Consider the following 14784-nt stretch of genomic DNA (forward strand, 5'->3'; position numbering starts at 1 on the left):
CTTTAATGACAAGCTCCAGAATGACAGTTAAACCTTATTAAGGTCAAATGACCTTTTGCAGAATGTCTGAGTTTCCTAAATGAGCCACAGCATTGAGTTCTGGATAATTTTTATAACTTTTTTAATAGGACACATTAGCGCTGTTATAAACCTTGTTAATTAAGCAATAATCTCAAATGCTCCCTCGCAGAGGGAGACATTCCCGGCAAGTGCAGGTGATTAATACCTAGAGTCTAACAAAGCCTTTAATCAACCTCAGGGGCTGCTCAGCGCTCTTGCCCCCGAGACACAGGAACGCTTGGGATGCTGGGGAGCCCTCTTGGAAAACACTCCTGCATTTGCCTCTTTCTCTTCCTGCCTCTTCTGTGACCCCTGCCAGTGCTCCAAGGGCCATCACACCCACTCTCCTTCTCTCCCCTTCTCTCTCCTCAGCCTCTTTACCACCCTACTACCTTCCAGACAGCTAAAGACTTAGCGCTGGAAGAATCTCCTTGGATCATGTGGTTTGCCATCCTACTTTTACAGATGGTAAAACTGAGACCCAGACTGGTTCCCACTTAGAGGTTGCACAGCAACTAGGGCAAGAGCCAGATTCGAACTCCTGAACTTCGAAACAGTTCTCAGCACAAGTTGTCTCCCTCACTTGGTTCAGGTTCCAGCAAAGTCACCGTGAGTATCTGCTTCCTCCCGGCTCAGGGCTGGAGACAGACTGTCCAAGCGTTCCCATCTGTAGGGGAGGCACTGGTCACAGTTTTATTAGACCATGATCAGTGCTTTGAGACAGAGAGCCAGGCAAGTGTGGGGGTGCAGAGGCAATCAGCAGAGTGGGGTCTCCCAGTTTGATCTGGTAGGCCCCAGGGATGCTGAATCTGGAAGGATGAATAGGATTTAGGCAGCTGAAGGATGGAGCCAGAGTAATCGGGAAAGAGATTGTCAAAGACACTGATTTGTGGGATAGCCTGGAGCAGGAGAGAATTGCAGGTAAACTTAGCAGAAGGCAGGACTAGAGAGAGACCGGGCCTCCTACCTTCTTGTCTCAGTCCCTGTGGAAAGGCCAAGACAAGATGAAGTGGAGATAAGTGGCTTGGGAGTAGTCAGGGAGTAGTGGAGGTCAACCAAAAGCTTTTAAAGGCTTCTCTGTGCAAACCCGTTCTCAGTGGGGAGGGGAGGGTGCCCGGGACCCGGGATGCCCATAGCACATGCACCTGCAGTGTGGATGGCACCCGGAGGCGGGCTGGCTGCACACCCAGGAAGAGCTCAGCGTTGGGGAAGGCACAGTGGGCTCTGTCCGTACTTTCTCCAGGCCTCCACTTTCCCACATGCCAGAGGAGGGGTCAGCACGTGTTAGTCCCCACAGTCCCATCGAGTGCCGACATTCTGCACCTCCAGCAGGATTACCTGCTCTGGGCTGGCCTGGTAGACAAGATGTTGTTTACCCTCCATAGCAACTCCTTAAGAGTAGGTCTCCATTCCTGTTTTATAGGTGAGGAAGTGCAGGTTCAAAGAAGTTAAAATTCGTGCCCATGATTATATACACCACTGGTATGTTCTCCATGCGTAGTCCCCTTATGTCCAGAATTTTTATGACCTCTGGAGTTTCTCTGGGAAACTATTCATTCGTTCACTTAACATATATTTACTGAACCTTGCCCCTCTGCAAGCACTGTGGTAGGCCCCAGGAGTGGACAGGTGTATATACATAAAATAATTGTAACAACTCCATACAGGTGTAATGTTCTGTACGGTTCGAAGAAGGCTTGCAAAATGTTTATCTCATATGCTTCATGGCAGCCTTAAAGATAACCTTTTGTTATTTTTGGTTTGTTGTTCTTGGTAAGCAGGTGAGGAATCTAGGGCAATGATTTGCCTCAGGTGCCCAGGCTAGAAAGTGGGCAGAAGTCAGGCTCCTGTCAGACCTTGTCTGGGGCTCACTCTTTGTTTCATCACAGCAAAGTCAGACTCACTAAGAGCGGCCGACCTCAGCCTCGTTAGTAATCACCACGTTGAGATACCACTTCACACCGACCGGGCTGTCAAAACCTTAATAACCGGGCAATGTCAAGTGCTTTTGAAGATATGAGGCAACCAGTACTGGCATACACTACTGTCAGGAGTTCCAGGCAGCACAACCGCTTTGGAAAACAATTTACTAGACATCACCTAGTAAAGTTGAGTATGCACACACCCTAGCGATCAGCAGTGCCACAGCTTGGCCCTCACCGGAGAATTTCCTGCATGTGTACCCCATGAGACATGCACCAGGGTGTTTGTAATTGCAAAACACTGGAAACAATCCGAGTATCCATTGACAGTAAAATGGATCAGCAAATTGTGGAACAGTCCACTCCAGAGAACACTACCCATCAGTGAAAATGATTGACCTGTAGCCACACACTTCAACTTGGGTAAATCACGAAATTTATGTAATGTTGAGTGAGAAAAAGAAAGATATATAAGATATGGATATACCTGTAAAAAAAAGTTAAAAACAGGGAAGCGTAGGAGCACCTGGGTGGCTCAGTTGGTAAAGTGTCTGACTTCGGCTCAGGTCATGATCTCATGGTTTCTGAGTTCGAGCCCAGTGTCGGACTCTGTGCTGACAGCTTAGAGCCTGGAGCCTGCTTCAGATTCTGTGTCTCCTCCTGTCTCTGCCCCTCCCATGCTCATGCTCTGTCTCTCTCTGTCTCTCAATAATAAATAAACATTAAAAAATTATTAAAAAAAAAAACAGGGAAGAGTAAACAATACATTATATAAGAATGTGTACATATGTGATAACACAAAAAGAAAAGAAAGAAAAAATCCAGGAGAGTGCTTACATCTGGGGAGGGTGAGGAAACGATGGGATTGGGGAGGGGCATCCAGAGGCATCAGAAGGACCAATAATGTTTATGAAACTGGGTAGTGGGCATATGGATATTGTATCATTCTTAAAGTGTAAACTTACAGCATATATCTACTTTTTTCTAAGTACATTTGTATTGAAAATTTAAACGTACAGCAGTGCCAGATACGTGAATTGGTGTTTGGGAAGTATGTCAGGAGGTACATTTTCTTTGTGCCCCCTTACAAGATTGTACTTAAATTCACCATTAATCCTTGGCCATCTTGTTCCTTTCCCCTGTCTAGAGTGTTTGTACGACAGAATAGCACAAGAAACTGTGGATGAAACTGAAATTGCACAGAGACTCTCCAAAGTCAACAAGTACATCTGTGAAAAAATCATGGATATCAATAAATCCTGTAAAAATGAAGAACGAAGGGAAGCAAAATACAATTTGCAATAAACTTTGGATTTTTCATAAAGCCTTATCGTTTTTCTTGCGTGGCTTGTGATTTGCGGGCAATGGTGCTGTCCAGTTGAGACCCCACCGTGTGTGGTGGCATGTGGGCAGGGAGCCAGCAGGTTTCCAGGGTCGTCGGCTTGCCCTGAACTTGGACTTCCCATTCCAAAGAAGTCAAATGGATTTGCTGAGACTCAGGCAGCAACTTGGCACCAGTGTCATTCTGGGGATGGGGAAAGCACTGTCTTTTTTGGAAGGGGATAAAGTGTCTCTGAGTTGCCTATCACTTGACTGAGAATTTGAACTAATATTTTTACCATTCAAGGACTTCTATCTCTGTTCCTCTATTTTGTTCTATAATAAAGCTTCATTAATTCTTTGATGTAGACAATCATTATCCTCATTTATTTAAGTATAGTAAGTGGACAGTGGAGGTGACCAGTGTCCTTTGAGAGGTGGAACACTCAGGCCGAAAGCAAGAAAATTCATAAGGGGAGGGGTTGCTGTCTGCAGATCTGAAGGGCTGTCTCGGAAGCAAATTACTTCCTCTCACTTCAAAGGACAGATCTTAGGACCAGACAGACGCCTTTCTCACTCAAGATGATCTGAGATCCAACTTCCTTGATAAATTGAATCAGTCTCTGTAAAAGGGTGTTAGGGGGCGGTAATGTGAGATGTGGCCCAGCGTTACCTTCAGGAAGCAGGGGGCAGTGTCACCTCGCGTCAGTTCGTTTATCCTTTTATATCTAAAATGATCTTTCAGGTTACATAATTTTTATCTCATTCAGTAACTGATTCTCTAAGGTGCCTGGTGCACAATCTGGCAAACCACATTCGATCTTCCTGTTGATTTGCACTTTCTGTAATGCCTGTGAAGTCAGCTTGGTATATTGGAAATGGCAAGGGTTTGGGGCTGAGCACCTGGGTTCCACTCCTGGCTCCCCTGCTTGCTTTGGGTTTAACCTAACCTCTTGAGTTTCCATTTGCTGTTCCGTAAAAAGGAGATTATATCTACCTTACAGACTTGCTATAAGAATTATATATCTATATATAAAGTGTTCAATAAATGTTGGCGATTGTTATTTTCTTCATTTCTGGTCATTGGCTTTTAGGCATTGGTTGGAAAACTTCGGCCCCTGGTTTCTCTGGTGGTCTCTAAGCCAAAGGTCAGGGTCACTGGGATAAGTAGGGGAAGTGGCTGCCTCTTTGAGGGATTTTGTTTTAGTAAATAAAATAACCCTTTGTCATGTGAAATATTGTATGCTTGCTAATAGGATGTGTACATGTGAGTTTCCTTTTATGGTATTTCCCCAACTTTCCACAAACTAGCAGTGTGATCTTGGATTGATCACTTAACTTCTCAGGTTCCTTATCGGTGTAATGAGGAAAATAATGTCTGCCTCATGGGCTATATGGATAACTAAATAATAACAACAACAGGACTTTTCTAACTGACATAGTTTAACTCATTTCATGAGCAAAGTTCGTTACACTTAGTAGTGTTCAATAAATTCATGTTATTAAGATGGGTTCATTTCAAAGCATGAGGCAGCTTAGGCATGAGTAGTGCAGGATGCATGAGGGACTCGGAAGAAGTATGCATTATTCTTGAGCTCATCCCCTTTTCTCCCTAACCATGGTGAAGACACACCTGAAAACTGCATTTACCTTCAAAGACCATTACAATGTCGTACCTGCTTTATAAGTGCTTTTAATTTGGTGGGGGAAAGTCATGGAAATATATATTTTAAAACGCTATGAGAGATGTGAGTGCTTTATGTAATGTACAATGCACACATTAGGGACTGAACAAGGTGTGAAAGATTCTGGGATCTGAGTTCAAGTCCTGACTTTGCCACTTCTGTCAAGGTCATTTGACCTCTCTGGGGCTCATTTCTTTTAAAGTGAAGATCATGATCCCTAACTCAGGTTAGTTGTGGAGAGGATGCTAGGTAACATCTGGATAAAGGGCTCTGGAAATCTCAAAGAGCTACAAAGATGTTAGTTACTTTTAGCTTATAAGGCAGAATAGAATCAGAAGTGGGATGTGACAAGGAAGGACATAAAAGCCAATTCTGCTGGGGAATCTGGAGAGGTGCATACTCGAGTTAGACTGAAATGGTTTTGAGCCCCTCTTGAGTACTCAATGCCCTGTTACTGTCATGCAAGGGCAAGGCCATAATACCCGTACCCATACAAATGAAGAAATGGGCTCAGAAAAGATTAAATAACATGTTGGCCAAGGTCTCAGATTTGTCAGCAGTGGAGCTGGATCAGAATCCAGGTCTGTACAAAATCTACCCTTTTACCTCTTCCTTGTAAGATGAGTGGGATGTAATGGTCTGCGCTGAGACTCTAAGCATGTAATTTGAGGGTATATTTAGAGAGACCCAACCTAAGTAATCAATGGAAAGTAACCAGTCTCATTAATTCAAGCCATGTTAAGGAGCTCTAGTACTGTTTAAAAGGATGCATAGTTTTATTACATTAAACGCATACACAAAACTCAAATTCATTTTGTATAGTGGAGAGTTTCCCAAATATGTTCAATATTAAGAATTTGCTGAGGTGTTTAAAATATAGACTTGTGGGTCGTGGCTTAGTGAGCTCGAATCAGTAAGTTTGGGATGGGGCTGGGGACGTGTATTTGAACATAAGTGCCACTCTTGAATAATACTAGTCTACTAGAAGTCATTAGAAGACTTGATTTAAGCAAGGAACAAGAGTGTTTCCAAAGTAAAAAGACATGTTCCTTTTAAGGTACCTGAGGATATTTGCAACTGAGAGTATTAAATAACTGAGGACTGCCCTAAAAGCTTGTCTAGAGTCCCTCTTTCATGTTTGCCAAGTGCTAGTTAGTTGGACATGAGGCAGAAGGTGACTTTCAGTTCAGGCACCAGTAAGTATCCCCTCACTTTTACACTTAGGTTCTTTCTTTTGATTCTTGTGACAGGCCAGTGAGTCGTGTAGGACAAGACAGTCAGGACTCAACTGGCAGAGTCTGAATTGATGAGGTTTGGGCACTGTCTTCAGAAACCCTGGCAACAAGTTCTCTGTTACCAGATGAAACTGAAAGATGTGGTTTGTTTTTATCTTCTACCTGAGGAATGGATTTAGTGACCGTTAAGTGCCCATGGATTTCTTGCATGCATTTCTAAATTATGACATTCTTTTGTAATTGTAAAGAAATAAAAAACACTTCATAGAAATTTTTGGAAAAATAGGGAAACATTCCAAAATTACGCTCCTGTAAGCATTGTGATAGATCTCTTGTAGTCTCTCAAGGCTGAGAGAATGTATTGTACACACTGCGATCATAGCATATGATCAGGTTTGCATCCTTCCCTTTCCATTGGATCGTGTTTTCCTGTTGCTCCAGGAAACTTAACCATCAATTCCAACATCACCAAGCAGACAGACATCAAGCTACAGTCGAGTAAGCCATCTGCTGGGCTGTGGGGCTAGGGAGGAGGGCTGCCAGCCCCTGAGAGGCCCCACTACACAAATTGGTCCATCGAGGACAGGAGCAAGAGCCTAAGTCTAGAGGTCAATGCATTCGAGTTCAGTTCCCAACTCTAGCACTTACTACCTCACTTGATGTGAGTTATGCAGTCATCTTGTTGAACACCAGCTTCTTCATTTGCAAAATGGAGGAAATAACATCCCATTGTGGTGTTGCTAGAAGTACTGAACGTAATTAAAGCGCCAGGCCAGAGAGGATAAAGGGCCACCAAGGTTAGAGCTGACATTCTTCTCCTCTTCTCTCCCCACACCCTTTCAAGTCCTCCCCCCAGTGTGCCTCAGTCCAGTCTCCAACCTGCTCTGACCTCTTACACAGCGACTTTGGCTTTTATACCTACCTTTGGCCCTCCAGACAGCTTGTGCTTATCCCACAGCGCTCCATGCTCATGGCCTTTTCCTGTGTGTACCAGCTAGGCCCCCTCCCCACCTCCCAGCTCTCCTCCCAGAAAAGCCCCAACCTCAGGCCCACCACCCAGGGGCCCATTGCTCTTCCTTAAATTTTTAGGTTGTTTATAAATAAAACTCAGGGGAAGATTTTCATGTGCACGGTTTTTTCCCTTTATATTTTCTATCATTTTCTTAAGGTCATTTTACCTGGGTCAAAAAGAATGACATTTTTTTTTTATCATTCTTGATACATATAATGAGTGTGTGACTGTGTTTTAAATTATTTTGCCAACTTACTAGGTGAAAACTAGTACCTCATATTTCCTTTAATTATTTCTGAGATTGTACATCTTCCCAGAGTTTGCTTTCTTGGTTTCAGAAAATAAAAGCTTAACCTGTAAGCATTTCCAGCAGAATCCATTTCATTTTCTGTGTTTAGTCTTCTCTGGACAAATATGTGTACCTTGGGCATATAATTTTTTGTATCTGCAAATAGACATATCAACAGTTATTTTCATCACTTCTTTTGAAGGGATTGATCAGTTTGTGCCAAGCACCTTCATAGGCTCAAGGAACCTCCGGGTCAAAAGTGAACTTCGAGGTCCTCCTGCCAGATCTCCTGCCCACTGCAAGCAAATGCCTCTCTAGGCCATGCTTGAATACCTCCAGGCATGGGGGAGTTGGCTTCCTACCCAATTATTACTGTCACTGAGATGTTCTTCTGTTGAGCTAAAAATCTACTTCCCTGAGATTTCTAAGGTCATTCAAATTCTCTCCTCTGAAATCACACACAACGCTTCTCCTCATAGCCCTTTGTGGAATTGAAGGTACCAATCCTGTCTCTTCACCAACTAATAAGTAGTTCAAATTCTATTTTACCGTTTGTCACATGAGGGAGGCTACACGGGACAGAGTGGGGCTTCTGGACTTGACAGCCCTGTGTTTGAATCCTGACCATCACTTACTACTATCTGACCTTGAACAAGTTTATAACCTCTCTTAACTTCAGTTTTCTCATTTTTAAAATGGGAACATAATCCCTACCTATATCAAGGGCTATGTAAGATAATGTGAGTAAAGCAGCTAGGCATTCAATATCAGTTCCCTAATCCTAAGACCCCTGACCATCCCAGTTGCTCTTTTATGGTTGTGTCCCTAAAAGGTAGGGTTCAAGACTGGACAGGGTACTTTAGGAAGGGTCTGGGTGGCAGTAACTAGAGCAGGTTATCACCTCTTATGACAGCATATCTCTATGAATGTGTCCTGACCCTGAATTAGCATCTTCCATGATGGAATTATCCCATGTTGAGTTAATGGTCACCAAACTTTCCTCTGTGTTCTCTTTTTGGCTAACACAATACTTGTCCCTTTAGTTCACTGTGTTGTAAGAGGAACATAGGTCTTGAAGCCAGAGAAACTCACACAAAATTCAGCTCCTGATTTCCCTATTGATTAGAGTAGAAGATATTGGTCAAGTGCATGATGTCCCCCAGCCCCAGCCATCTTGTCCATTATGCACTTGTTATGGTGATCATACTGGCCTCCCGCCACGGCAGGCCTACAGTCCATGCCTTCCTAGTTCAGGGATTCAGTAAAGTGCTTCTTTTTTTCCCTTCTTCTTTCCCTTTTTCCTTTTAGCGGCTCTTTATCACCACCACCACCACCACCCATTCAAGTGTGTGTTCTTAAATATAGTTCTTAAATGAAATACAGGACTTTGCATTTATCCCTCTTCTATTTCATCTTATTGGTTTCAGCCCAACATTCCAGCTGGTTGAGATCTTCTTTTCCATTTGTGTTTAAAATACAAAACAGAATTTGAGGAAAGCCAAAGCCAAGAAAGAAAATCCAACCATAATCTCGAGAACCAAGCCCAACTGTGCGTGGCTCCTGGGAGCCCCTCCTGTCTGTCCATGGGCAACATCTCTTTGTCCCCATGGCTGGCCAGCTTCCCATGATCCTGCCTTGTGCATCCAACACCATGTGGCAAACATTTCCCCCCTCTGTGGCCCGATGTGCATAGTTACCATTTTAATGCCCTTTCCAGTACGGGGTCCTGATTACCTTCTTATCTCTTATGTGCATTTTGTTGTCTCTAGTGTCTTGCTGTTAGAGATAATACTGCCATGATCATTTATGGTTGTTTGTTTCTTAAATTCCCAGGACTGAGCTAACTGGGTTAAAGGGCAAGGACATTTTATAGTCCTTTCCATGTGTTTTTATATTGCTTTCCAAAAGGTTCAGCCATGTCTCAAGCAGGATAGACATCCGTGTGTTTTTGGAATTTTTAAAGAAGCATGGTTAACTCATTCTCTATAAAGATGTACTTTTTCAATGCCTTTCTAGGTGAATTGTCTGTGCATGCATTTGGGTGTTTGAGATCCTTATGGAATTTGATTCTATGATAGGCCCTTTCTCCCAGGTTTATAGTATATAAATATATCTTTTGTATCCTAGCCAAATTATCAATAACAATGTTTAGTTCTGTGAAAAGGAAAGAGCCATATGGTCCTCCACTAAAGACCCTCTTCTCCTCCCCAATTAGCCTTCTCTAAGCTGGGTTATTCTAGTAGCTAGAACTCCTCCTTCTAGTGCAATCATGGAAGAGCTCTGAGATGGGGCCTTTGAGCTTCCACCTAGAGGATGACAGTGACTGTCTATTGGCCATTTGTGTGCTAATCCATCCCTCCCTTTGTTCGTTTTACATGCGCTGAATGTCTGACCTGTGCCCAGCACTCTGAGAGGCACTTCTGGTTGGGCCCAGGCAGGGAGTCACACACCAAGCATAGCTCCAAACCCCCATCTGATCCGACACCTGAGGATATGGGCATTCACTGTTTCATTAGCTAAAGGGGAGAGAGATTCAGTGTCCTAGCCTCACCAAATTTCTAGTATCCAGAAATTCCCCATCAGTAATTATGGAATTCATTCAGTCACTCAACAAACATTTATTGAGTACCTAGTACGTGTCCATCACTGGTCTAAATGCCTGAGACACATCTATGAAGAAAAGCACAAATGGCCTAAACTCTGGCTGGGGGGGGAGGGGGAATGGGAAGAGGAGGAAGGTAAATAGTAAACATAATAAATAAGAAAATTACAGAAGAAGGTGATGAATGCCCTGAGGAAAAGAAAAAGCAGTGCAGAGTCAGGAAGACTGTGTGTGTGGGGAGAAGGTTGTCAGCATGGGGCGGACAGCCCTGCAGGACCCTTGCCATGGGAGCTGGAGGTGTCCCAGGAGCGGAAAGTGAGGGAGATTATGTCCTGTCTGCCTGGAGCCTCAGCTTTACTCCCAGATGAGAGGAAGGGAGTGGGGGGAAGGAGGAAGGAAGAATTCATTCTAACTGGTACTTGAAGACACTCTGTGTAGCAACAAGAAGGATTAGAGCATAGAAGAAGCATGTTCATGAAGAAAATGAAGCAGGAGACTTCAAAAAAATGGGCACTTGAAGGAGGTAGTGGTGAAGATCTGTTCTTGCCGATACCCTCCCTCAGGTCCCTCTGGGAAGCCAGGGGTCCCTTGCCGTGGACAGATGTGGGGTGGGGAGGAGAGTGGGCGCTGAGCCAGGCTATCCTAGGTTTGAATCCAGGCTCCATCTCCTGCTACCTGAATCACACGGTTTCCAGAGCTTCTGTCTCCTTGTCAGAAAAACGAGGACAGGGGTTCTGACTTTGTGGTATTGTTGGAGGGACAAAACAAAGAAGCACACTAGCAGGCTCCCAGCAGAAAAGCTGGCCCCGGGAGAGGTGCTCAGCTGCTGGCACCTGGAATGCACGTGGGAGCCAAGGGGCCTTTCACGACATCTCCTGTCATCGGATGTGGTGATGCCAAGTATCTCTGAGGCTTTCTCAAACCATGTCTCTTTCTCGGCCTCTTTTTGCCCCCATGGTACAGCACCAGTAACACTGCCTCTGAGGGTTTGCTCTGAGGATTCAGCGAAATCCCAAGTGCAAGTGTGTGAGCAGGAGCCTGGCCCGGAATAGGTCCTGGCTAAATCTACATCCTTTTGCTGGTGTAGCACCTCAGACCCCCTGCGGGGCATGCACTTGTCCTCACCCCCACAGCACAGCCCATACCCTTTGCGTAGCAAAACTTAGAGAACTGGTTTTATCTCACCAAGGATAATCTATAGACTATTGGCCTGCCTGCGTCTGAGCCCAACCGAAATGACAGCATAGGTGTGGCCTGGATCCAGCAGACTAAGCATTCAATAAATGCTTGTTGGATGAATGATTGAGCAAATGAATGAGTGGCTTTATTATTATCACATTGATTAGTAATATAAAAGACTCACAGATATTACTGCTTGTGATTCCTCATAGCAGTTTTCTGATGTGTCTTTATGTTGAAGGTAAGGAAACAGGCTATAAAGAAGGGTAATTTGAATTTCCTGAGTTACATAGTTAATGGATGGAACTTAAACCTAAGTCTCCTGAGGCAAGATCCTATCTTCTTCCTCTCTACCGGTGGTTCTAACACTTCAGCCTGCTTTAGAATTAGCTACAGGCCTTGCTGACACCCGGATCACAGGTCCCACCCCAGAGTTTGCCATTCAGCGGGTCTGGTGTGAGGCTCACAAATTACACTTCCATCCAGTTCTGAGGGTGATGCCGATGCTGCTGGTCTGGGCACCACACTTTGAGAAGCACCTGTCTAAACAAAGGTGCTTTTCCACATTATAATTATGATAAGTGGAATGTAATTACATCTTGGTGATTTCAAACTAATGTGCCATGATCAGCAGAAGCTGTGGATAGAGAGTAAGAAGGACAGACAGGGTGCCTGAGCCTCAAAGCCAAGTCAGCAGCCTAGGCCTTAGTGACTTTGGAGGTGAGTCTCACCATTTTGAGACTCACTTTGCCCTGTGGAAAATGGGATTTTCCATATGCCTCCCAGGGGTGGCGGTAGACTGGATGAAATAACGGAAGAGGGACTATTTCAAGAAATCAGTAGGGCAAAGCCTCCCTGTTTCACTTATCTGCTGTGTCCATTTCCAGGGCCAGGGACATGAAATAGAAGAAAGAAAGATCAGAACCCCACATCCTCCCTCTGCACCAACACCCACCTGCCCCAAACAATAACCAGAATTATTGACAAGCACCTACCTTGAGCTGTGTATTTTTTCTCTCTGTTCTTCTTATATGTGAATAATTAACAAACTCTATCATACTTACATTCATTATCCACTTCAGCATCTTGGTTTCTTGTTTGTTCACTGCTGTATTCCCAGCACCTGGCATACAGTATAAATTCATTTAAAAAATTATTGAATAGGGCGCCTGGGTGGCTCAGTCATTTAAGCATCTGACTTCGGCTCAGGTCATGATCTCGCAGTTTGTGAGTTCGAGCCCTACGTTGGGCTGTGTGCTGACAGCTTGGAACCTGGAGTCTGCTTCGGATTCTGTCTCCCTCTCTCTGCCCCTCCCTTGCTCATGTTCTGTCTCTCTCTGTCTCAAAAATAAATAAACATTAAAAGATTTTAATTATTGAATAAATAAATGCAAAAGTCAAAGATTTGGTAGGAGGCTGTGGCTCCAATCCAGACCTGAACTAAAGCAAGGACCCCAAAGTTGGAAGGAGAGGAATGGAGCAGAGACAAACCCTGGGGTCATTGTGTCTCCATCCCAGTGTGGGAAGGACAGGACTGTCCCTTAGCTCCTGCCCCGGGGGGCAGGCCATGGGTCTTCCCGATCAGGCCAATGGTGTTATGGGAAGAAGGGGGTAATAAACGTCCAGGGCCTGGGCCACTCCCACATAGATTCTTCTGTGGGAAGAATCTGGATAAGGTTATCCTCCTCTCCCCCTGAAATGGGCACCTGAAATTTATCCAAAAACTTTTAGTGAGCCCAGATCACTAGCAATCATGCGGGACACCTCTGGACTCATTGCAATGGTCATCAGAGAAGCTACACAAGGAACAAATGCCAGCATAGCTTTTTCTGCAGCATTGTCCTTGGTTCCTTGCCATTAATTTCTCAGCAGTTCTCACTCGTGGCCACCTGCAGCCTGTCCAGAACTCAGCAGAGATGGGATTTTCATGCTGGGGAAATTCAGGGAGGGGGGGGGTGCTTGTGGGGCTGGTTTGCAAACCTGATCAGAGTGGCCGTGGGGATTTGTTCACACTGCATCCCCCACCGCACCCTTACATACGTTTCTCCCTACTTTGGGAGAACAGTGACTCCACTGAAATAGTTTTCTGAAATCAGTGATGTGTCAGCACTGTTATAAATTGCCTTATGCCTCTGCTAGTTCATCAGCTTATACCGTCACTGGGCACCCATCTTTCTCGCTGGACTGTGAGTGCTCAAAGGGGCTACCATGTGTGTGTTCCTCTCTGAGGCCCTGAGCCCAGCACAGAGCCGGTACAGATGAAATGGAGCTCACCCTGCAATCCTGGCCCCTGATGACCAAAGACTGTGCAAAACCAGACACTGAAGCAGTTTCTCCCACCTGGAGGTTTAGGGTTTTGCATGATCAAGAAAGCCCTTCACAAGAATGTCATGAGACCTCCTTGGCCTTGTTACCCCAGGATAGGGTACCACCAAGTCAAGAAAGAAGGAAAGGATTTGGCAGTGGTTGAGTCTGAGGAGCCTGACCTTACGCTGCCTGGGTCTGAGTGTGAGCTCCACCACTTACGTCTGTGTGAGTTATTGGGTGAGTTATTTAATTGGTCTGGGCCTTGGTTTCCTCCACATAAAATGGAGGTATCAGGTTCCTGTGAGCATGAAGTTAATATCTATAAAGCACTTAGAACTGTACCTGACACACAGTGAACACCACGTAAGTGTTTATTGTCATTGTGAGCAAGGGGCAAGAGGTGGGAGAGGGTAGGGGTGCCTGGGTGGCTCAGTCAGTTAAGCATTTGACTTCGGCTCAGGTCACGATCTAATGGTTCATGAGTTCAAGCCCCCCACCGGGCTCTGTGCTGACAGCTCAGAGCCTGGACCCTGCTTCAGAATCTGTGACTCCCTTTTCTCTGCCCCTCTCCCACTCACACTCTGTCTCTCTCTTTCAAAAAATAAATGTTAAAAAAAAATTTTTTAAAGAGGTGGGAGAGGGGAGAAGTTTCAAGGAGTGGGGGTGAAATTGGTATTGGGAGAGAAGGCTGGAGAGGGGGGAAGGGGTGAGACCATGGAGAGCCTTGGCCCTAGGCTGTGCTGTTGGCCTCTGAAGACCACAGACAGCTGCTGAAAGGTCAGGCCAGCATCGGTGTGGTGGGGGGCTTGGAGAAAGAGAGGAGTTGCGGAGGTTTTTGGAATAGCCCGGGTAAGCGACGATGAGGGGCAGATGCCCACCATCCTGCCTCCTTAAGTGTTGACACTGCCAGATGGGAACCAGTCTGTGAGCCCTGCAGTGGTCCGGATGCGAAGAGCCCCGGGGCACCTGTGTCTGGAGCAGCCCCTCCGTGCGACTCCCGGCTCCCATGCTCCGGCCCCATCAGCGCAGGCTCTCGTGGGGACTCAGCCCCAGCAGAAGCAAGGCTCCCAGAGCGGGAGATGAAACTAGTCCCGGGGAGGGGGCAGACTGCTGGCCTGGATTCCTCTCTGTGTCAGGGCTTCCCTAAGCTTCCTTGATGCCACGGAAACAGCG

The 14784-nt window shown here is 45.4% G+C and overlaps 2 protein-coding genes across 3 annotated transcripts in view; both read left to right on the forward strand.

The window, feature by feature from the left end:
* The window catches only part of BEND5 (BEN domain containing 5), a 48101-nt gene extending 44435 nt beyond the window's left edge, over nucleotides 1–3666 (forward strand). For both annotated transcript variants that reach the window (XM_047084917.1, XM_047084918.1), the window contains exon 6: nucleotides 3130–3666. In XM_047084917.1, the coding sequence (XP_046940873.1) occupies nucleotides 3130–3287 (158 nt within the window). In that variant the 3' untranslated portion in view covers nucleotides 3288–3666. The remainder of the gene's footprint in view (nucleotides 1–3129) is intronic.
* AGBL4 (AGBL carboxypeptidase 4) overlaps nucleotides 1–14784 on the forward strand; it is a 1304809-nt gene that overhangs the window by 1105906 nt on the left and 184119 nt on the right. The gene's annotated exons all lie outside the window — the stretch shown is intronic.

The sequence above is a fragment of the Lynx rufus genome, unplaced genomic scaffold (genome assembly GCF_022079265.1).
Source record: "Lynx rufus isolate CCGP_SWC_20201006 ecotype Redwood Valley unplaced genomic scaffold, mLynRuf1.p SCAF_2, whole genome shotgun sequence".
NCBI lineage: Eukaryota > Metazoa > Chordata > Mammalia > Carnivora > Felidae > Lynx > Lynx rufus.